General features: G+C 33.6%; 1 protein-coding gene across 1 annotated transcript; it reads right to left on the reverse strand.

The window, feature by feature from the left end:
- Positions 1-3,212: 3,212 nt before the first annotated feature.
- TAS2R10 (taste 2 receptor member 10) lies at positions 3,213-4,139 on the reverse strand. The gene has a single exon (XM_069491314.1). The coding sequence runs from the start codon at positions 4,137-4,139 to the stop codon at positions 3,213-3,215; it is 927 nt and encodes a 308-aa protein (XP_069347415.1).
- Between the last annotated feature and the right edge of the window lie 18,899 nt (positions 4,140-23,038).

The following is a 23,038-nucleotide window of genomic DNA, read 5'->3' on the forward strand; positions in this document are numbered from 1 at the left end:
TCATAGATAAAATTCTAATGAAATGGAGTTCGAAACAGAGTCACAAAATACATGAGGACCAAGCCAACATAATCAAAATCAGTGCAAGCAACAAAGTATGTAATCAGACCTACAAAGGCAGCAGACACCCAAGTTAGTACGTACAGTTCTTGCAAACACTGGGGAGGATTCTTCTCCTTGTTTCTCGCAGAAAGTTAACCAAACAGATTTTTTTCCCATATCTCATCTTTTATTTAATTTTATATTTCTGATTACATAAATTATTGCATAGAAAATTATGGAAGACTAAAAGGAAATAAAAATTATCTCTAAACCTGCTATCCACAGATAACTCATCTACCCAGTTTATATATAAATCTAATCAAAACAGACGTCTAAGCAACATACCTTTTATCTACCTATTATCTATTTATGTATCATGAAATCTTTCTTAAAATCTATGTAGAAACATATTAACAATGATTAGTTGAGTATTGCAAATGTGCATAATCAATTTCTCCTTCATACCTTTGTGTGTTTTCTAATTTTAGGTGCAATATTACTGCGTTATTTTATAGTAAAAACTAGAGCAATTGATAAAGGAACAGGTACCAATAAAACTAAGCTAATAATGGCAAAAATAGCAGTAGGAGAAAACATAAAGAAAAACATAAATCTATTTGAGCTCATATTAATTACAAACCTATTTCCCCAGACATCACAAAATTGTTCATTAAAGAGCAAATTAAGAAAAAATCATAATGCACATACGGCATAGTGTTATAAAGTAGTCACAAAATTGGTAAGAAAAACCATCAGACATGAAAAGATAAGAAGAAAACAAATGAACAATTCCCTCAAAGCATATGCTATTGGTTAATAATCCTTTAAAAATGCTTTACCTCACTAGTAATCAAATATATGAGAATTAAAGAGATGTTTTTGCAGTTAAAGTAACAGCATTGAAAATAATAACTGTACTTGATTTTGTGATTAGAATAAGATGGTCATTTTTTCCCAATTAAAGTTTTGGTTCACTATTTCTGCAGGGAAATCCATCAGTTCTGCAAAAGATTGATCAAATTCCTCCCCATTGGAATTTACCTTAAAAATGTAATTACTATTCTGCTCTCTCTATATACTACTCATACTGGATCTTCAGTTCCTGGAATGTCCTCTACCCCTTCTTGACACAAGACCTCTGCACATGCTGCTTTCCCACCCCCAATTTCTCCTTCTCTGCCCATCATAACTCCTACACATAATGCAGATTTCAAACTAAACCATCTCAACTTCAGTGACACCTTCTCTACTCTTAGGACCAAGTCAAGTCATTTGCTTAGCATCCTTTAGTTTTTCTGTCTTAACACTATAAATATAATTTTGCTGTTTATTTTTTTTTTTTTTTTTTTTTTTTGAGACAGAGTCTCACTCTGTTGCCCAGGCTAGAGTGAGTGCCGTGGTGTCAGCCTAGCTCACAGCAACCTCAAACTCCTGGGCTTAAGCGATCCTCCTGTCTCAGCCTCCCGAGTAGCTGGGACTACAGGCATGCACCACCATGCCCGGCTAATTTTTTCTATATATATTTTTAGCTGTCCATATAATTCCTTTCTATTTTTAGTAGAGATGGGGTCTCGCTCTTGCTCAGGCTGGTTTATTTGTTTTTCTACTAGAATATATTATCTATTATATTGGTGCCTTGTTCAGTACTATGTCTCAATCATGTAGTAGAGTTAGCATTAAAAAATATTTCCTGAATGAATGAATAGTATTCATGTTCTACAATACTCATATTACACTTATTTGTATCAGTGGAGAACTGAAGACAACAGAAATATAAACAATATGATAAACATTAAATATATTATTATATATCTGTATGATGAGCTATTATGCATCCTCAAAAATGATGATTACAAATCATTTTTTATGGAAAAATGGATACATTCCAATGTAATCTACATAGAGGACATGATTGTTGATATAATTTCAATAAACCAACCTTGTATATTTGGTTGAAACTGGGTAGTAGCATTATTTTTTTCTATTATTTCTTAACTGTCTGTACACTCCAAACTTATTAGTTTAAAAATATAAAAAATATTGATTTGGAAATCTCACAGAACATGGATTAAGCCTTTATATTTAGAAATATTACAGCTATCAGGCATTTTTGCAAGTCACTCAGTTCATATCCTGGGTTGGGCATAAAAATATATTTTAAAAATCCACATTTGAAATATGTCTGTGAGTTCAAGTCTTTATGAATGTGTGTGTGTGTGTGTGTGTGTGTGTGTATGAAACTCTAGAGCAGAACATTTCATACTTCACACAGATATTATCCCGGGTTCAATCTTGTGTCCCTTGGTCAGGGACTATGTCGAGTCCTTTGCATCCGTACTTCTAGTAGAATCTTTACTCAACTCTAACTCTGATTGGTTCATGACCTTGCTTCATCTCAAATCATTGTATTTGAAGAGTATAAAGATTCATTTCATCAGTGCTCTGATCCAATCTCCCCCGAGGAGACTCTGTTTCCCTAGCTATTTTCACCAAACTGTATCTACTACTGTGATTGCTGCTACTACATCAAACATACGCTAGTAAAAAAGGATGTTAGATTTTAAACAGTGAAAATAAAAGCAACCTTTTTAAAGAATTAAACTAGCACACTCAGAAGAAGCACCCCCGTCTGTCCCTCACTTCCATGTTCTAAATGTCAAGATTGATCATAACTTTCTTGGTCTTAGTTTCTTTTTCTTTGGGTCTTCTTGGAGAATAGATGTCAATCCTTCAGGGAAGTCAGGTAAAACACAATGAAAAGTCTTGTTTGATTTTTTAAAATTTCTTTTTCTTTTTATCTTTTTTTTCCCCCAGCGCTGTGCTTAGAGAAAAGTCTTGTTTTAGATGCTTATTCTCACTGTCATAATCTTTCCAGTGAACAGTCTAAAAGTGGATATTTTCCCTCCGGGAGGTATGTGGCAAGAAGTTGCAGGTCAGGAATCTGAATAAACCACTGAATTTGAGTGTGAGATTAAAATCTCCTCAAAGAGTGAGATTCCCTAAGATGTAGTCAAGCCCATTATGGAAGATTTCAATGATGCTCAATAACACAGTCAAAAAGCAATGTAAGAATGCGGTGCAAGTGAAATAGATCTTCAAGGATTTCTTCACCGGATTATTCTCCTAGAACATCCATTTCTCCCCGAACATCAATTTCTCCCCAAGCTTGTCTATGTGGCTCTGAGATTTTCCCCTTTCTCACAACACTTTAATTGCTGCAGTACCCTCAAAGAAGCTTGCTTTAGTTTGCTGTTTCCTAGAATCAGGATAAATGAGTGACCCCAGGGATAGATGACTGTGGTTATCATTCCAAAAATCACCAGCAGTTTGTTTTCTGGCACAGCAAAATATGACATTAGTATGGCAAGGCCTATAAAATATAAGATAAAGAGAATGATGAAAGATATCAAAACTTTCATTGCCTTCACATGAGCTTCTGTGCTGGGGTCTCTGAATCCTGTGGCATTCGATTGCATTTGTCTATTGTGTCTCCAGAGGGAAATGATTAACAAGAAACATGTAATTAAGGATAGTATAAAGAAGAAAATGATTCCAAGATTTAGCAAAACCTGATGAATAAAGTATTCACTTTTAACCGTCTTGAATTGGCAGGTTGTGTTTCTAGTCTTCATTTTACGATCATTAATACTCTTCACAAGTTGTGGAAAAGTAAGTAACCACGAAAGAAGCAAGGATCCCACCAGAAGAGGAAGAATTCTATTGATTCTACTTTTCAACCAGAGAAATACATAGTGGGAAAAATTTGCTATCTTCAGGAAATAGAAGATGTTAAGGCTGGTGGCAAACCAGATACTTGATTGATTGATAATTTCCCACATGTAACTAACATATACAATTAGGTTACCAGAGCAATACGTATATGGAGAGAATAACTGCATAAATCCATTTATTATTATCAGCCATATCAGACAAATTCTAGAAATAGCTAGGCCAGTGAGAATAAAGCTAAGCATAGAGAACTTATTCTTCACACAGTCAGTGAAGTTTACCAGTCCAATAATCCCATTCCCTAAAACTCCCAGTATTGACTCAATAATTGCAACAAAAAGGAAGATGCCTTCCACTACACTTAGCATATCTGCCGATAATTCTTAACTTTGTTTCTGTTATATCTGTTTTAGATTACCTGCTGCAGACTGAGGCATATATTGGCTGCTTGACGGAAGAGTGATTTTCTTCTATTTCATTATAAAAAGACTAAAAAAATGCCCCAGTAAAGCCTTGTGATTGAATAAGGAATATCTTCATGGAGACCCCTCCAATTACATCTATAAAACTTGGCTGGTTTAGAAAGTGTGTGTCCAGACTGAATGCCTGCCTACAATTTGTTAAGATGCAAATAAAAGTTTCTGTTTCATGGATTTTACCTGTCCTCCTGGGACTATTTTGCATTTATTACATTGAATTGTAGACAACAAATGTCAGACAGGTACTTACAGTTTACAAAACACAACAGAAATAAAAATTTGACTTCATAGTTTTCAATATCAAATCATCATTTATATTGTTTATAATCAGAGTTTAAATATATAAGTAAAAACTATTATATAGAAGTAATAAATAAACTTAACCATTGCAGACACTCTGAATGATTAGTTTAATTTTTAATTAAAATTTAAGCTCAACTCTGGGTATGGTAACTTTCTACAATATTATCTCACAAAATTTTTGCTGTGGTTTTTATACTCATTACATTCATGAATGCAGAAGATTATATTGACCACTATTGATATGAAAGGCTCTTAGAATAGTCTCTTCATTGAACATGTTTTATTTTGAAGGCACCCATTTATTCATTTAGTCAATAAGTGTTTACTAAATGTCTAAATATACCAATTTCTCCTTAGCTCACTGAGAAAATATAGTGGTAGACAGGATCTCAAAGCTTTTGTCATTTATGGAGTTTATATTCTAATGAAGGAGGCAGGAAACAATCAGGTAAACCAATATATTGATGAAAAAATTGAAAGCGGAATCTAACATTATTGATTCTTTATTGTGTTGCTAGCACTATGTTAACTACTTTATGGTCATTTTCTCATTTTAACTTCACACACAAAAAACTCAAGCCGTTAAGGTAGGTACTATATTTATTTTTATTTATAACATGAATAGGCTTTATGGAAGAGCTTCTTCCCATTTATGCTGGTGTGACTCCCATAAATAAAATTACACAATGAGTTCACAATGAAATATCAGCAAGCACAGGGACAGATTATGTATTATAATCAGCAAAACAAAACAAACAAATAAAAAGCAAGTAGCAAACTTAGAATTCACATAGACTGCACAGATCAGAATAAACAGATAAGATTATGTATAGATTTATTAACTATATATATACTGTTTAAAAAACAGGATGCAATTTCAGAAAAGGGCAGCAACAAGAGACTGTTAGAAAAAAATGGGAACATTTGGGGACAAAATTTCTAGAAATGAAAAATATAATTATATTAAATGTAAATGGACTAAATAAGTAAAAAACTAATATTGACAGCCAAGATTTTAAAACTCCAACAATATACTGCTTACAAAAAATATAATTTAAACATGAAAACATGGAAACCTTGAAATCAAAATGATGAAAACATAGACCAAGCAAACATTCCCCAAAAGAAATATGGTATAGTTATAATAATATCATGTAAAGTGGACTTTAAGATAAAAAGCAATATTAGAGTATATTTTATAATGATAACAATGCTCAATTTAGCAGGGAGATATAACAACAATTCTAAAATTTATGCACCAAGTAATCTAGAAAACATTTACAGAACTAAAAGGAAAATAATAAAGCAAATCTACAATAATAATGAAAGACTATAAAATATATACCTGAATGGGTCATAGTAGAAAAAGATCAAAAATCAATAAAGAGAGAGAATACCTGAAAAACACAATGAATAAACTTGATGTGTCCAACAATAGAATAATTCATATTCTTTTCACGTGTACATGAAATATTTTTAGCAACATTAGTCATATGTGAGTCCAAAATAGTATCTCACAAATGTGAAATGACTAAAAACTTTCTAAGTATGTTATCTGACTACAAAGGAAAAAATAAAATTCAATAGCAAAAAGATGACTGAAAAAACCACTACTTACTAAAATAGTTAAAAAAATTCTAAATTCTACTTGCGTTGAAGAAGAAATAAAAACAAAAATTAGAAAAATATTTTGAAGTAAATAATACAGACTGAGCATCCCTTATTTTAAATGCTTGGGATCATACATGTTTTGGATTTTGGATGTCTTTGGATTTTGGAGTATTTGCATTGTACCTGTTAAGTATTCCTAATTCAAAAATCTGAAATTCAAAAAGCTCCAATGTGCATTTCCATTGAGCATTTGCTTGGTGCTCAAAAAGTTTTAGATTTTGAAGCATTTCAGATTTTGCACTTTTGGATTAGGGATGCACAACCTGTAATGAAGAAGGGATCTATTCAGTTGAAGCCAGTCTTTGATGGAAATGTAAAGTCATAAATGCATCTCTTAGAGAAGAAGAAAGACCAAAAATAAATAAATCTTATTTCCATCTCTAGCAGCTAGAAAATTAAGAGCAAAAGTAAGAAAATTAAAAATAAAGAATTTATAGTATCATCAGAAATCAATAAAATAGAAAACATTTAGGTAAAATAATATACCCATGTTGTTCAAAAGAAATAGAAAGAAGATACAAATTACTACAGGTATTACAGATATAAAAATATAATAAGGTATAAACAACTTTATACAAAATTCCAACATTGACACTTCAAGAAAATTACCGGTTAATAGAATCTGAATATAGATACAAAAATGCCAAACAAAATCTTAATAAATAGACTTCTATGATATATAAAAAGAATAATTCATTATAACAAATGGAATTTTAAAAGCTAATTGTGAGATTAAAATGGATTACCTGAAGATACACTCAATTGACACAAAAGAAAGCCAGAAAAAAGGGCTAATTGTGAGATTAAAATGGATTACCTGAAGATACACTCAATTGACACAAAAGAAAGCCAGAAAAAAGGACAGAGGCAAAAATAAATGATGTAAATAAAAAATATAGAGCAAAATGGTAGCCTGAAAGCCAACCATGTTGATAATTACATTAAACATATTAATAGTTTGACTAAACACTGTAAAAGGTAGAGATCATCAGAAAGATTAAGTAAAAGCATAAATAAATGTTATGCCTGCACGATAAAAATTTAAACATAAAGACACAGATTGAATGTAAAAGCAGAGCAAAAGCTCATGGTAATTATAACCACATAGAAGCAGGAGTGGTTATGTTATCAAAGTGGCCATACTATCAAGACAAGCAGTAGAAAAATAGGGATGCTTCATGATAAAATAGTCAATTTATCAAAAAGACTTAATCTTAAATGTGTATGAGACTACTGATTGGGACTCAAATAAAGCAAAATCAATAGAACTAAAGCAAGACACAGACATAGTGAAGATTTCAAAACCCCTCTCCAGCCTGGCCCTGCTGCAGAGACCTCCTTTACTCCGGCTCGTTCTTTCTTCAACATCCTTGTCAAGACAGTCACATGGTTTGCTTCTGGACCTATTCACAACCTTGTTCAAATGCTACCTTTTCACTCATGTTTTTCTTGACCCTTATTTAAAATTACAACATTTCCATTGTCATGTTTTATTTTCCTTTAAGGTAGTTGTCACTATCTAATACAGTTTATTTATTTTTATTTTTGTTCATCTATAAGTTACAAAAAGGTAAGACATTTTATCTGTTTGTTCACTGCTATATTCTAAATAGCAATCAAAGATGTGCTGTAAATGAAAATAAATAAATAAATAAATGCTTAAATGATATGCAATTTCTGTCTGGAACTTTTTTGAAAAATCTGTTATGGATATGAGCTGGAGGATTTTTTTGGCTAGATATGACTATGCCTAAAGTAAGAAAGCTAAAAGCATCATAATTTCTAAAATGAATCAATGAATACATTAAAATTGAATTATGAGTTTGCATATGTTTTAGGTCTCTAAGTTTTTGATTTCAGGAATGATTGTATTTAGGAAAGTAAGATTTTGTTGGATCTGAACTGATGGAGCAAAGAGGTACTGTCTTGGGTTAGTGGGCCGGGCAAAAATAATCATTATAGGGAAATATACTAGAAGATAATAATCAAGTAATTATTCTTTGGGGTATGAAGTTGGATCATGGTAGACTCGATGTGAGGAGTAGCTTCTATGGCTTTAGAGTTTGTAAACTGAACAAGGTAGCACATTCCTTCATTGAAAGATGGCAAAAATATTATAACTAGAGAGTATTAAATCTCTATACTTATTTACCTGGTACTACTAAATGAAAAAAAAGTCAGTGAATTAAAATTTATTTTTGGAAGCTAATAATCTGTGGGTATCATCTAGTTACCACACAATGCAAATATCATGGTATAGGTGTGGCCATAGCAAACAGCAGATTATACCCAGATTTTCAGAGAGTTTGGATTTTCTTAGCACGGCTGGGTAACATACTTCTTTGGTGAGAAGATCTCAAAGAATTGTTATAGTTAAAACTCCTTTATATAAAAAACAAAGGCAATGGCTGAAGAGTACTGAATTTATATTTAGTTAGCACTGTTAGACTTATGGTTTGACTTTTATAAGAAACAGAGTACCTATAATTAAGGCATGTAGACTCAAATTTATCATACAGACATTGTTTTCTGTCTTATCTATTTTAAAATCAACTATAAGTTAGCAGGAGAATTTCCAAGGCAGTTTCTCTTCATCTGACATATTTAATATGAGAACAATTACTCTATTGGCAATTTTTTTAACTGCTGTGTCATTATCAGATGCTATATGGTGAATCTCTTACTACTAGGGTGATAATCTATAATCTAAGCAATAAGATCAGTGAGACTAAGTTTAAAACAGTCCCTTAATTAACACATTAATCCTTATTTCAGACTCTTTTTTTCCAAAGTACCTGTAGTAACAGAGACTTACAGACCAAGGTAAAGGCTTAATTAATTGGGTCAAAATACCTTTTTTGTACTCTCACAATAAACTGAAATTGGATTCTGTTTTCTATAGAGCATAGTAATTTACACATCAAAGTGTTTCTTATGTTCTTTTGAAAAGATAAACTTTATTAAGCGATAAGAATAAGATAAACTTTAATAGTTTTTCAATTGGTGATTAAGAACATCAATAGATATTTCCTGATGATTTTGTTTGATGAAGAACTCCTTTGTCAGTAAATAAAAATTTCACTCAAACTTTTCTTATTTGTATTGTTTATATAAATGTCATGGAATGAATTACTAGGAATGGTACTAAGACATTCTGTAGACTATACCAAAATCTAGATATAAATATTTATGTTAGATTTTTAAATTCTTTGATAAATCAGAAAACTATCATAATACTAGGTCATATATTTTCTCCCATTAAACTTGTGTGAGGATTAGAACATATAATTATTCCATATAGCTTTTTTATTAAAAATGGTGAAAAATGAGAATATGTATTCAAATTTACTTGACTCTGCATGAGGAAACACTAGATGCACCAAACAAAGTATGTCTGGAGTTGGGCTTCTGGAGTTCCAGTTTAGGTTTCCCAAAATAAAGACTCTGAGCCTCTCAGATTTGCATGCAGAATATTTACTGGGAAGTTCTCATGAGAACAGCACTGGTGATGGATTAGATAATCAAAATTGGACAGAGAAAGAAACTGAAATTTGATGGGAAAATTTGAAGTTGGAAACAGCTTAAGAAATGTTCCAAATTAAGGAAAGGGGTGGAACTTTTCATCTCCATATTAACCAGTCTGGATATAGGCTGTTTCTGGGAGGGATGTCAACTCAGATGAGGCAGTGGCCTTCAATCAAGAGAGCTTTCTGGAAAGAGTCATGGCTGTGAGCATCAACAAAACTCCTGATGGCTATATTAGTTCATCTGTCACAGCATGGGATCTGGCATCATCTACCACAGTCCACTCCTTGTGCCTCTTAGATCCACTTGTGTCTTAGTGTAAACTGTACCCTATATGGGTGCAGCTACCCCTGGGGTCTAGTTGGTCTCTTTTTCTGAGAAAACTTGCAAGAAGGCTCATGGAATTAGTTATTGCAACTGTCCCTGCTGCTATTCTTCAGGTTACGACGGATGCCCCTTACCTTCTACCTTTACTACCAATTCTACGTTTTCCTGATTCTTACCTAGAACTTTTTCTGGTCTAGGTCGCTCACCTCATGGGATCATCTGGACCTTCACTCCTCAGGGCTTTTGAACCCTGCTCACAATACCCCGTTTATGTGTGCAGCACAGCTCTGCTGCACATGTCTGTCACACAGCAGTGCCAAACAGTTGCACTAGTCAGGGTTCTCAAGAAAAATAGGAGATATCTATATCACATTTCTATTGATATCATCTACATCTGTACATCTATTGAAAGAGAGAGAAAGAAGTACGAGAGAGAGAGAGAGAGAGAGAGAGAGAGAAATTTCAAGGAATTGGCTCTTGCATTTGAGGGGTCAGGCAAATTTGGAACCTGCCAGGTAGGCCAGCAGGCTGGAAATTCTGTTAAGAGGTGATGTTGCAGTCTTGAGTCCAAAGGCTAGATATTCAGGCAAAATTTGTATATTGTGTTCTGAAGGCAGAATTTCTTTTTCTTTGAGAAACCTCAGTCTTTGCCTTTACACCTCAACCATATTATGGTCCCCCCACATTATGGAACATAATCTGCTTTACTCAAAATCCACTGATTTACATTTTTATCATATCTAAAAAAATACTTTTTAATCAACATCTAGACAGGTGTTTGTTGAAACAACTGGGCACTGTAGCCTGGTTGAGTTGATACATAAAATTAATCCTCATAGTCTGTTTGTTGCCAGGTTGGCACCTGTACACTTTCCCTTATACTGTATTTAATCTTCAAATAAACAAAATAACAGTCGTACTTCTGCCTAACATAATATAACTGTCCTGAGTACAACTGAAAACAAACTAAACTTTCCCTAGAAAAGGATACAAAGCCCTTGGGTGATGCTTATTTTTCCCCTGAATATTTTATAACTTAATACATATGTTATATGATAAGGGGATAAAAGAGGGAAAAAGCAAAGATATTTGATATATATACATATACACACATATATATGTTGGTGTACATATTCATAATAAAATAAAGAGGAAATATTCATAATAATTATAGCTTTTCTTAACTTTTAATATAATGGCCATTGTAATTGGCATAAGATGGTATCTCATGGTGGTTTTAATTTGAATTCCTCTCATGATTAGTGATGTTGAGAATTTTTACGTTTCTTGCCCATTTGTATGTCTTCTTTTGAAAAATGTATGTTCTTGTTCTTTGCTCACTTTTTAGTGGAGTTACTTGATTTTTCTTGTTGGTTGAGTTCTTCATAGATTCTAGATATTAGGCCTTTGTCAGATGCACAGTTTACAAATATTTTCTTCCCATTCTGTAGGCTATTCGTTCTGTTAATTATTTCTTTTACCATGCAGAAGATTTTTAGTCTAATTAAGCACCAATTTTCTATTTTTGTTTTGTTGTATTTGCTTTTGAGATCTTAGTCATATATTCTTTGCCTAAGCCAATGCAGAGAAAAGGAATCACTTATATACTATTGATGGAAATGTAAAGAATTAGTACAGCCTCTATAGAAGACAATGGGGAGATGTCTCAAAGACCTAAAAAATAGATCTACCATTCGATCCTGCAGTCCCATTACTCTCTCTCAAAGGAAAAAAATCATTATACCAAAAAGATACCTGCACTTGTACATTTATCCTTTTACCATAGCACTATTCACAGTAACAAAGATATGGATTCAATCTAAGTGTCCATTGACAGATGATTGGATAAAGAAAATGTGATAGATATAAATCATGGAATTTTACTCAACAATAAAGCAGAGTGAAATCATGTCTTTTGCACCCACATGGATGGAAATGGAGGCCATTAACTTAAGTGAAATAACTCAGAAATAGAAAATGAAAAACTGCATGTTCTTACTTATAATTGGGAGCTAAATAATGAATTCACATGGACCTAGAGAGTGGAATAATAGACACTGGAGGCTCAGAAGGGCATAAGGGTAGGAGGTTGGGAGGGGAGTGTGGGATGTGAAATTGCCCAGTGAGTGCTATGTACACTAATTGGGTAATGGCTACACAAAAAATCCAGACTTTAGCACTACACAATATGTCCATGTAACAAAACTGTACTTGCGTCCCCTAAATGTATAATAATAATAGTGATAAAACCATTACAGTTATTTTTTCTGAAACTGGTCAGGTGATTGTAGCTGGTATTTATAACTATATTCTTCTACTACCCATTCCGTATGTATTTTCTTGGCTCTCAGCAAGCGCTTCAGCTCGTTGTGTTTGTTTTTACTTGGTTGAGTGACAAAAACCTTCATTCCTAAAGTGTCTGGGTCATTAGTAGTCCTGCCTAAATTGGGTTATTGTAGTTTTCCATTGACTTTAATCAAAGGCCTGGTAATACTAAGCAATATCCTACCCACATGCACACATGTGTGCGCACATGTGTACACACAAGTATTTTTTAAATTGGGGACTTGAATATCTGGATAAAGTACTAATTGAAAATCATGCATTAGTACTATTCACAGCAAATAGATTCTGGTTATGGCCAAGCTGCTGAGGATAAAGGCAAATGAGAATTTTGATTGTGATCTCACCAATTCAATTAACCAGCCCAATTGGTCCATTCACCAAAATTGCCTCATGAATTTCCTAGTTGCTAACAGCATTAAGATGCTTCCAGAGCATCTGGTGTGCTTGGAGAGAGAAATTCTCTGTCTCTAATAGCCCTACTAACAGACTGATTTCAAATTATCTGGTGGTAGACAGGATGATTTTCTTCTGTTGTTTCTGTTTTGGAATACTTTTTTTTTTTTTAATCAGAAGGCATCTAGGTCTGCTGTGAAACAAAGCTTTTATTATCTTTATAAAATAGTATATAAGAGTTTCAGACTATGTTTTCTCTTATTTATAGTTAAAAATTCCTGATACATTGCCTCAAAACAGTGATAACATAAGCACATTTCCATGGACAGGTTGATGCTGCATATACTAAAGCACTGCATTTTGAGTCATCTGCTGAGTATTAACTATTAATCTGAGTAATTCTTTTATTTGTGGAAACTTCACATGGCATCGGAGGTTAATATATATGAGAAAATATTCTCTTTTCTAATCATCTAGCAATATTTATTAAATGTTAACATCATTCTGAGTTCTCTAATATAGGAAATAAGTAGAAAAATATTTCCTTAAGTTGTGTAGCTTTAATAACTATTTCTATACTTTATGTTCATTAATTCAAATATTTTATTTTCTTCTGGCTACAGGAGCATTTTACTTTAGCATATTTTCCAGAGTTCTCAGATTTTCTCTACTGTCTTTGCAAGGGAAACTCACTTTTAGTGTTACCACACAAACTAAAATGCAAACATCATGTACTAGCATAAAGAGAATTTCCATTTTACCAGGAACCAAAATTTTATGCAAAGTAGATAAAGCTTTCATGGTAACTGAATCTCAGGCATCAGAAAACTACTTTGGAAAGGAAAATTTTAAGTAACTTTAAAAAGGATTCAAATAGAGTCATGGCCTATGCAGAAAATTGGATATCACTAAAATAGATGTTTAAAAAGATTCACTGTCAATATTTTCCTACATAACTTTTGTTTTACATGTGTTTTGTGGGAAACACATAAAATGTGTTGTCCTGCAATAGTTTACTCCACTAAGAAACATATAAATATCATTTTCCCATGTCAATAGTATTCTTCTACATCATGATTATCTAAGTGAGTTAATCATTTTGATTTTTAATAATTTCTGATCTCTTGAAGTTTAAGATGTTTCCAATTGTACAGTACAGGATTTCTCAACCTCAGCACTATTGACATTTTGGGCTGGATAATTCTTTGCTGTACAGAGCTGTCCTACTGCTAAGCATCCTTGACCTCTACCTACAAGATGCCAGTAGTACCTCCTCAGTTGTGACAACCAAAAATTGCTCCAGAAATTGCCAAATGTCCCCTGAGATAGGGAGCAAAAATCACCTCTGGTTGAGAACCATTGATATACTATTTCAACCACAGTGTTGGTGAACCACTGTGTATATGTATGTTTGCAAATACATATGTTGGTTTCTTTAAAGTTCTAAAATATTAGCAATACGTCAAAAACTATGTACTGATCAGGCATTTGAGACCAGCCTGAGCAAGAGCAAGACCCTGTCTCTACTAAAAATAGAAAGAAATGATTTGGACAGGTAAAAATATATATATATAAAAAAATTAGCCGGGCATGGTGGCATATGCCTGTAGTCTCAGCTACTCGGAAGGCTGAGGCAGGAGGATTGCTTGAGCCCAGGAGTTTGAGGATTGCTTGAGCCCAGGTACTGTGAGCTAGGCTGACGCCATGGAACTCTAGCCTGAGCAACAGAGCGAGAGACTCTGTCTCAAAACAAACAAACAAACAAACAAAAACTATGTGCTTAGTAAGCAAATTATATACCTCATGAATGAGACTAAATATATTCCTGGTTTTAAAAACTAGAGAATAATTCTAATCTAGCAGAGGTGGAATGGATAATAAAATTGAATATGTAGTAGGTTGAAAATGAAGTCCTGAGAAATTTAGAAATAATCACATGCAGAACATATTCAATATGTTGCTGAGCAATATGCAATTACATTGGATAAGTGGGAAAAAGTAATTTGTACAATCCTGAAAAATTCATATTAAAATAAAATGCATTATTTCCACTCTAGATATACAAAGAGAATAATACAAAAAATACTTGTAAGTGAATAATTAACCTAGAAATGGTCTATTTCAATTAAAAAGTTTTAAGTGGGAGATAAATGGAAGTTTTGAATAAAGAGACAGAAATAATATTTTTCTGAGTGGAGAACTTGTAAATAATGTAAATAAATTCTCAAGTATTTATATATTTAGTGTACTTCCAAATATTGTCTTGAAAGAATTATAAATAGAATTCAAGAAAAGATTATAGTATTTATTCAATAAATTTCAATCAAAATAAAGATGTAATCTACAGTATTTATTGAAATATAAAATGTGTTTGAATCAAGAATATGCACAAATGCACATATGCATGTTTTATTCAGTTGATTCCTATAATTTATGTTATTGTCAGAGAATGTATTCTTTTTCTCTGGAGAGTGAAGGGTAAGTGTTGAGTTTTGCTTTGGAGGTTGGTAACTGATCAATATTTTTAATGTCTTTAGATATTTTTAAAAACCTAGACAAATTTAATGGTATTTAATTGCCATGACATATCTATAATAATAATTCTGCTTTATTAGTTTTAAATTAAGGTCCTATATAACTACATTTATTTTTTGATCTTTTATCTATAATATAGTCGATAATTGTATATCACAACCTTTTGGTTTAAAAATTCTGGTGTCACATGTTTAGTTTCATGAATTCTCTCCTATTTCATTAGCTTCTTTGTGTTTTTTTGTTCGTTTATTTCTTCACAAATTTTCTCTTTATATTTTCATTATTATATCATCTCATTTTTCTATTTTCTTTCATAAAATTGTTTTCCTGAATTTGATGAACAATTAGTAGATATTATCTAATATCAACTTCTGTTTCCTGAAGTGACTCTTCTTTATAACTATATTCTTTGTTTACCTTCCGTGTGCTAGAGAATGTTTTCAAATGCTATATATTGTTTTGTTGCTATTTGTGTGTGTGTGTGTGTGCGTGTGTGTGTGTGTGTGTGTGTGTATAGTTTTGTTGTTATTTCAAGCTTTTTGTTGGTTTTCTTTTACTTTGTTTTCTTATTCTTAAAGGGTAAGCCTTCAAACCGGGCCTGAAATTTCCCCATGAAACGATGAGTGGTTTCTTTGATTTTCTTATTTTTAATTTTGCATGGATTTTGATTATTCTTGTGTTGTCAAGCTGGAGGGACTATAACTAATTTAGTGACCCAGCAATCTAAAAGAGCAGGGAGGATTTGGTCTAGTGGTAATTCTGGTAGGGGAACTTCTTTTCTATGTTATCTCTTTGTGTTTTGGGAGTTTCTCAGATGTGCATGAAAGGAGCCAGACTAAATGCAACCTTGTTCCCCTCCAAATGTAGAAATAGTTTTCCCTCTATGGTATCAAATTTCTCCATATCAGTGTAGAGCGTTAATTTAGAATAGCACTGCTTTGGGAAATCCACCTCATTCCATCCAGAGCTTCTGTAGTAGGCACTACAGAGCCATCATAAAACTCACTCAGTTAACCCCTCTTGGCTTGCTATTCTGGTAACTGTTTCTCCAGAACCACTTCTGCTGGTTTTGCTATTCATACACATCATCTAAACCCTTGACCACACAAAGAGCCTACCAATGATTTAAGACTTTCCTAGGAATAGAAAAGCCTGACCTGAAGCTGATGCCATCTGTAGCCACAATCTTTCCAAGCCCAGGGTTCCGGGCTGAAGTGGAATTGCACCAGACACATAGATGTCTTTCCACTGTAACTTCCGATATGGATTTAGGGTTTTACCTATTCCTAAAGGCGAGTTTTTACATTCCAAAAGATGATTTGACATTCTAAAATATCTTATGGAAAGATCATGGCAAGAGATTTTCCTGGCCATGGTTATATTTGTGGCTGTACGGTTGTATGTGCCTGATAAAGAGTAGGTCCATATGGGTTGATGCAAACAGCAACTACTTACCAAGGTGGACAGAGGGTCAGTGTATAGCCACACGCATTGCCGGGGATGTGATCAACTTATTAATTTTAAGGTTTAAATTCTACAGATGCTAACAGTTTTCTCTTAATTTATAACAACATAGTTTTTTTGCTTTCCTTTTTTTTTGTTTTCTCATGATTTTTAATTTTATAATAGCAGTTTTTGTTTCAGAGTGATTTCATATGTCCCACTCCTGGTGCCAGTTTCTCATTGTCACTTACAGAAACTTTATTGTTATTAAATAAAAATGTTAAGAAAACATATCTTTCTCATTTCTGCTACATTAAAAACATATACTCCTTAAAGGTTCTTGAAAATTTTTTTTAACTGAACAGAAACCTCTCACACTGGTTAAATATAATTTACTTAAAATTTACTTTTTTTACAAAACATTTTTTCTTCTCAATTAAAAACTAAACTCTTAATGAATACACAGCTTCATAAAGTGGTGTACCAGACTATTTACTCAACTAATTTTGATGCTTTTACTAACCCATAACAAAATCAAGACTAATAAAAAGAGTTTAATTTATTCTTCTTTACATACTCTTTTACTTTTAAGTCAGAAGATATGAGTTTGAATCCTAAAACTTACACCTTATAATAAAATCACTTAAATATGATGAGTCTTAATGTTGTCATCATAGAAAACTGTTAGAAAACTGTAACACTAATAAATATTTTGTACAACTTTTGTGAGGATTACATTGAATAATCTTCACCACATTGCGAATGTTTCATGGAATCCAGAAACAGTGCTCCAGGTCCCTCCATGCTATAAAGGGTTACATTGCCTTGAAGCAGGATTTATTAATAATTTGCCTTAGCAGATTCCCAGAAGCCTGTCTCAGTTTTCGGTTCCCCCGAATCATGCTGAAAGGGTGAATCGAAGGATAAAGCAATGCTACCATTTCAATGACAATTACAATTATTGGGCTTTCTACTGTATAGTAGCAACAAATTATCAGAAGAGTGTCCAAATAGTGCACAACTATGAGAAGGATGAAAGAAATCACAGTATTTCTGGCTTTCACATGAACCTCTTTGTTGAGGCCTCCAGATTCTTTGGCATGATGCTTCATCTGCCTGACATATCTCCATAAGGAAAAGACTAACAGGAAAAATGAAATGAGTGACACAGCCAGAGGGATAAGGGACCCCAAGTTGAAGAGAATTTGATTACTAAAGTACCGGGTTTTATGGTACTTTAGTTTTATGGTACAAAAATATGTGAATATTTTTGCCAAGTCAAGTTTCTTTCAATTTTTAAATAGTCATGGATCCAAAAAGTATTCAATTTTATGCTCAGAAGATTTACAAACAAAGAGACAAAGAACCCCAGCAGAATGGTGAGAACAATTCTCTCTCTTCTTCTCTTCATCCAGAGAAAGAAGGGATGGGAGAAAGTGGATAGTTTGAGGAAATAGAAGACACTGAGGCTGGTAGTACACCAAACACTTAAGGAATTGTTCAGATTCCAGAAGAAGTCAACAATTATGTTTATTAGATGATTTGCAAATAATTCTGGGTAGAAGGCTCTTCGAATGCTATCTTCAAGAAGTGTGCAGATCACACCAATTCTGGAGATGGCTAAGCACGTAAGGATGAAGTCAAGCAAGGAGATGTTCTTGTTTTTAACCCATTCAGCACAGATTACCAATCCAATGAATCCATTCCCGCAAAGTCCAATTATGAATTCTAAAATTTCAATGACTATACAAACTTTTTCAGATGCAGTTGACATATTTGCAGAAGTAAAACTCCAATTACTTCTGTTACTGCTGACAGGTTGGTTTCCAAACGACTTTTGGGAAAAGACACGACTGTCGAGAGTACTCTTCTTCAGGATTTTATTTTGGAATCTGTTTCAAACCAAAAAATATCTTACCCTGATGTGAGAAAACACTACTGGTAGCTTCATCAAGCCACTTTCAAAAACAAAAACCCTTCCAACAGCGATTCTGGTATCAGCTTGATGACTACATGTATCTTTTTGCTATTGTCACAGGCTGAATTTTCCGCTTATGAGACTGAATTCGTTATTTGCTGACATGCAAATGAGAAGATTCTGTGACATTGTTTTGTACTTCCTTTCTTTTCAAACAGGAAATTTTGAATCTATTCATCTAGGAAGTCAAAGTAACAAGTTACAACTATAATTTTTGTATTTCCTCTTAAATTCTGACTCCTGAGATTAAATATGTCCAGGATCCCCAATTGGCCACAGCTGTAACTTCAGGATCCTTAAGGTTTATCAACATCTTGCTCAGCATTTATAAATTCTTCATTACTACCTAAGGCTCTCTAGGTTTTCCCATCCAGGGAAAGACCAGGCTAGGCCTGAGCTACATACCTTCTCACTTCTTGCCAACAATGTTCCAATTTGAGTAAGATCTCAGCTCTAAAACATATCAGAAGAAAAATAGGAAGATAGCGTTTGTGTCTCCAGGGTCTTTTCCTTTATTTCTATGTCCTGTCCTGGTCTTATTTATATTCCAAGCTGGCAACTTCCACAGCCCCTGTGCCCCCAAGTAGATTAGAATAACTGGAACAAGGGAGTAAGCCTCGAGGAGGAAAATACTGAACCCATTTGCTCCCTGAGTGTAAAGCTCCAACCCTTTTTAAGATGAAGTAGTTGGTTGAATTGTGTCCAAGAAGATATGTACAAGTTCTAACACTGGTACCTATGAATGTGGTCTTATTTGGAAAAGAGGCCTTTGCAGGTGTAATTGTTAGAATTAGAGAGGGTCCTAAATCCTATGACTGGTGTTTTTAAAGGAGAAAGGAGAGAGTTTTGACATGCAGAAAGAAGGCCATGTAAAGCTGGAGGCAGAGACTGGCATTACATTGCCACCGTCCAAGGAACACCTCAGGCCACTAGGAGCTGAAAGAAGCATGGAAGGACTTTTTCCCAGATCCTTCAGAGGGAGTAGGGCCCTGCTGATGTCGGACTTCTAGTCTCCAGAACTATGAAGGAATGCATTTCTATAGTTTTAATCTACCACGTATGTGGTAATTTTTAGGACAGTTCTAGGAAACTGATACAGAGGGTTCTATTGTTTTGAAAAATTTTATTGAAAAAATGTATAGAAAAAATATCCAAAAATTAAGTGTAGAACATGAGGAATTTTTACTAACTCCTGGTTTCCTTAAAATCAGCACCCAGATCAAGAAACAGAGCATAATCAACTTCCTAGAGCTGACCTCTTGCCTCTTCCAGTCACAATCTCACCCTCCCCTAGTTGTGATATTTATATATGTGAAGTCAGAGTGTACCAATGTAGTTTCTTTCCTTCAACATTAAGTAAATTCTCATCTATCTATTTGTATATAACTGTAGCTGATTTATTCTCATTGCCATATAATACATCCATGAAAGCCTTTCTTACTGGCAGTGGAAAAGGAGTTGTGCATTGTTCAATTTTTTAACTTCTCTTTTGTCTTGCATGATCCTAAATTTCCCCTTCTTGTTTCTTTTTCTTTTCCCACCAGCTTACCGATGCTTCTCCCTTTCTTTGTTTCCCTCTCCTCTCCCGAAAGCAATCTTTAGGGACTACCATCTCAAAACCTGTACATTTTAGATTTCCATCCATGTGGTCCTTGTTATGATCTGCCAGGATTCTTTTCCCAAATTTTCACATTCAGGATGTATTTATTTTTTTCTTCCTAGTGTGATTTTAGTCAAGTCATAGATCCTCACTCCACTTTTATATCTTTTTCACACCATTTTTTCGGAAACCTCCCATGCCACTACCCCCAATCTCCAAAAGGGCTTACAGCAAAAGCTCAGATGATAGTTTTTGTTGGAATTGGTACTCAGTTTTCTACTTGGAAGTAATTTGAATGTTTTAATAGTCTAGGTGTTCTATTTATGTGGAGGGTGTGGGATTTGTGTGGCTTTGGCTCTTCTAGTTAATCTATATAGTTTTTGGAGCATGTATGACAAGATTTCAATTTAAGTGGTGATTCCTCACCCACTCCTCATTCAGTTTATTCTTATTCTTAGATTCAGTAATGCAAGCCTGAGGAGGACCAATGGATGAACACAAGAAAGGTCCACATGGCTAAAATCACAAGACAACATGGCGGCACACTAGTCATGTTCTTTGTGTCCTTATTCTCTAGTAAAAACAGTAGGACAAAACTACATTTGTGAGTCTTAGGGGAATATTCACTAACAGTACAAACAATGAAAGTGATCTGAGAAACAGGATGTGCACAGAGCAGAATTATATAGTGCCTTCTGTACCCACTCCCCCCTGAATGAGTAAAGATATAAATGAAAATGTAAAATGTTTATGTAAAATGCCAGTGTCTCTTCATGAACAAAGTGATGTGGTAGCCACAAAACCAGGTAGGTGCCCTTCTCATTGACAGAATTAGTTTTCCAAAGTGACCAGAAGTATACTTTCCCCACTAACATCACTTTATGTACAACTGTTTGGCATTTAGAGTCTAGAGCAATTTCCCTCCAAATATGCAGCAAGGCTTGGTTTAAAATATATAGAATAAAAGTGGTTCATTGTGAAATTAGAAACATAAATCTAGGTAAATTGCCTTCAAATATCTGAAAATATGTTTAATTTCACTTATAATAAGGGAAAATCAGATTAAAATTACACTAGAATACCATTTTGCATTTACCAGATTAACAAAAATTAAAAAGCTTGACAACATGTTCTGCTGGTGAGACTTTCAGGATAACAGGCACTCTGGTATACTGTTTGTGGGAATGCAAATTGATACAACCTATGGAGGGGAACTTTTCAATATTTGTTAAACTACGTATGTGCTTATTATTTGAATTTATCCTGAAGCTTTATTTCCAAAAATGTAAAGATACATATGCATAAGGTTATTTGTGGTAGCATTTTGTCAAAATGTGGAAAACAAACCAATAGTACATAGAAATTTTATTGCATCAATTCTGGTACAGTCACACAACAGAGTACTAGGATAGCTGTGAAAAGAATGAGAACAACTTTATAAATGGAGGGAGTGACTTCTTACACATTGTGAAATGAAAAAAGCAAAGTGCAAGCTATCTTTTGGGTAAGAAATATGAAAATTAAAAAGTATGCATATATTTGCTTATTTTTTCAAAAATAAATACAAGAAGGATAAACCAGAAGTGAATGAGATTGATTACTCACAGGGAGTGATTTAAAATGATATGGAAATTAAATGGGGTTGGGGAGGGGAATGTTCTGTTCTCAGTATTCCTGTTGCATGGTTTTGACTTGGAATGATGTTAATGTTTCACGTAATAAAAGAAAATAAAATAAGAACTGGGGAGAAAACCTAAAAGAGAATACTAACAAAACCAAACATCACTTTTTCAAGTGAATAATATAACCACACTGAAGGGGGAAAACAATAACTAACAAAAGTAACTTTTAAACACAATATTTTGACTATTTATCCTCATATAGGCATATACAAACAGTAAAAACTATTGGACTCTGGTTAGTAGAATGTCTTCCTTCCTTCTTAACTTCTTTCTTTCTTTCCCAACTTCTTTATTTCCTTCCTTCCCCTTTCTCTCTTTCTTTAGTATGAGTTAGAAAATCTGAATCCCTGAAAATGAGCTCAATTTACTTTGTGTGTCTCCACAAAGAAATAACTAACAGGTAAACAAAAATACAGGAAATAGAGAAAGGAGGGAAGTTTCCAAAAATGAAGATGATCATATCATTAGCATTTTTATTTTTACTTACATTGAATAACACAGCCACGTGTCTTTCATTATTTTTGGACATGATACAAGAAAATTTCAGAACTATATGGCAAAGGAAAGCTCGTGAACAGGAAATACATAGATGCCAATAGAAACATGAAAACAATCTTGTTATTAAATAATTCTTCATTTTAGCCAAAGGCAAAGGAGTTAGGAGAAATTGGCAATCTTCAGGAAGTAAATAAAAGACAAAGAGACAAATAACAAATCAAGTGCCCAAGTGGTTGGCCAGTGTCCAGATACTTGCAAGGACACGGTTTCTTTCCATAGTATCAGGGATTTCCTGATAGAACAGCACTGAAACAAATTGACAATTGATAGCTACAATTGACTGATTTGGGCAAAGGCCAGACTAGTAAGAAAGAGTCAACCAACCATAACTTCTGATTTCTAATCCAGGCAATGCAATTCATGAGTTCAATGAATTCATTGCCCACATTCCTAGTATAACTTCCCCACTTATTACAATCATGACAAC

The sequence above is a fragment of the Eulemur rufifrons genome, chromosome 16 (assembly GCF_041146395.1).
Source record: "Eulemur rufifrons isolate Redbay chromosome 16, OSU_ERuf_1, whole genome shotgun sequence".
Taxonomy (NCBI): Eukaryota; Metazoa; Chordata; class Mammalia; order Primates; family Lemuridae; genus Eulemur; species Eulemur rufifrons.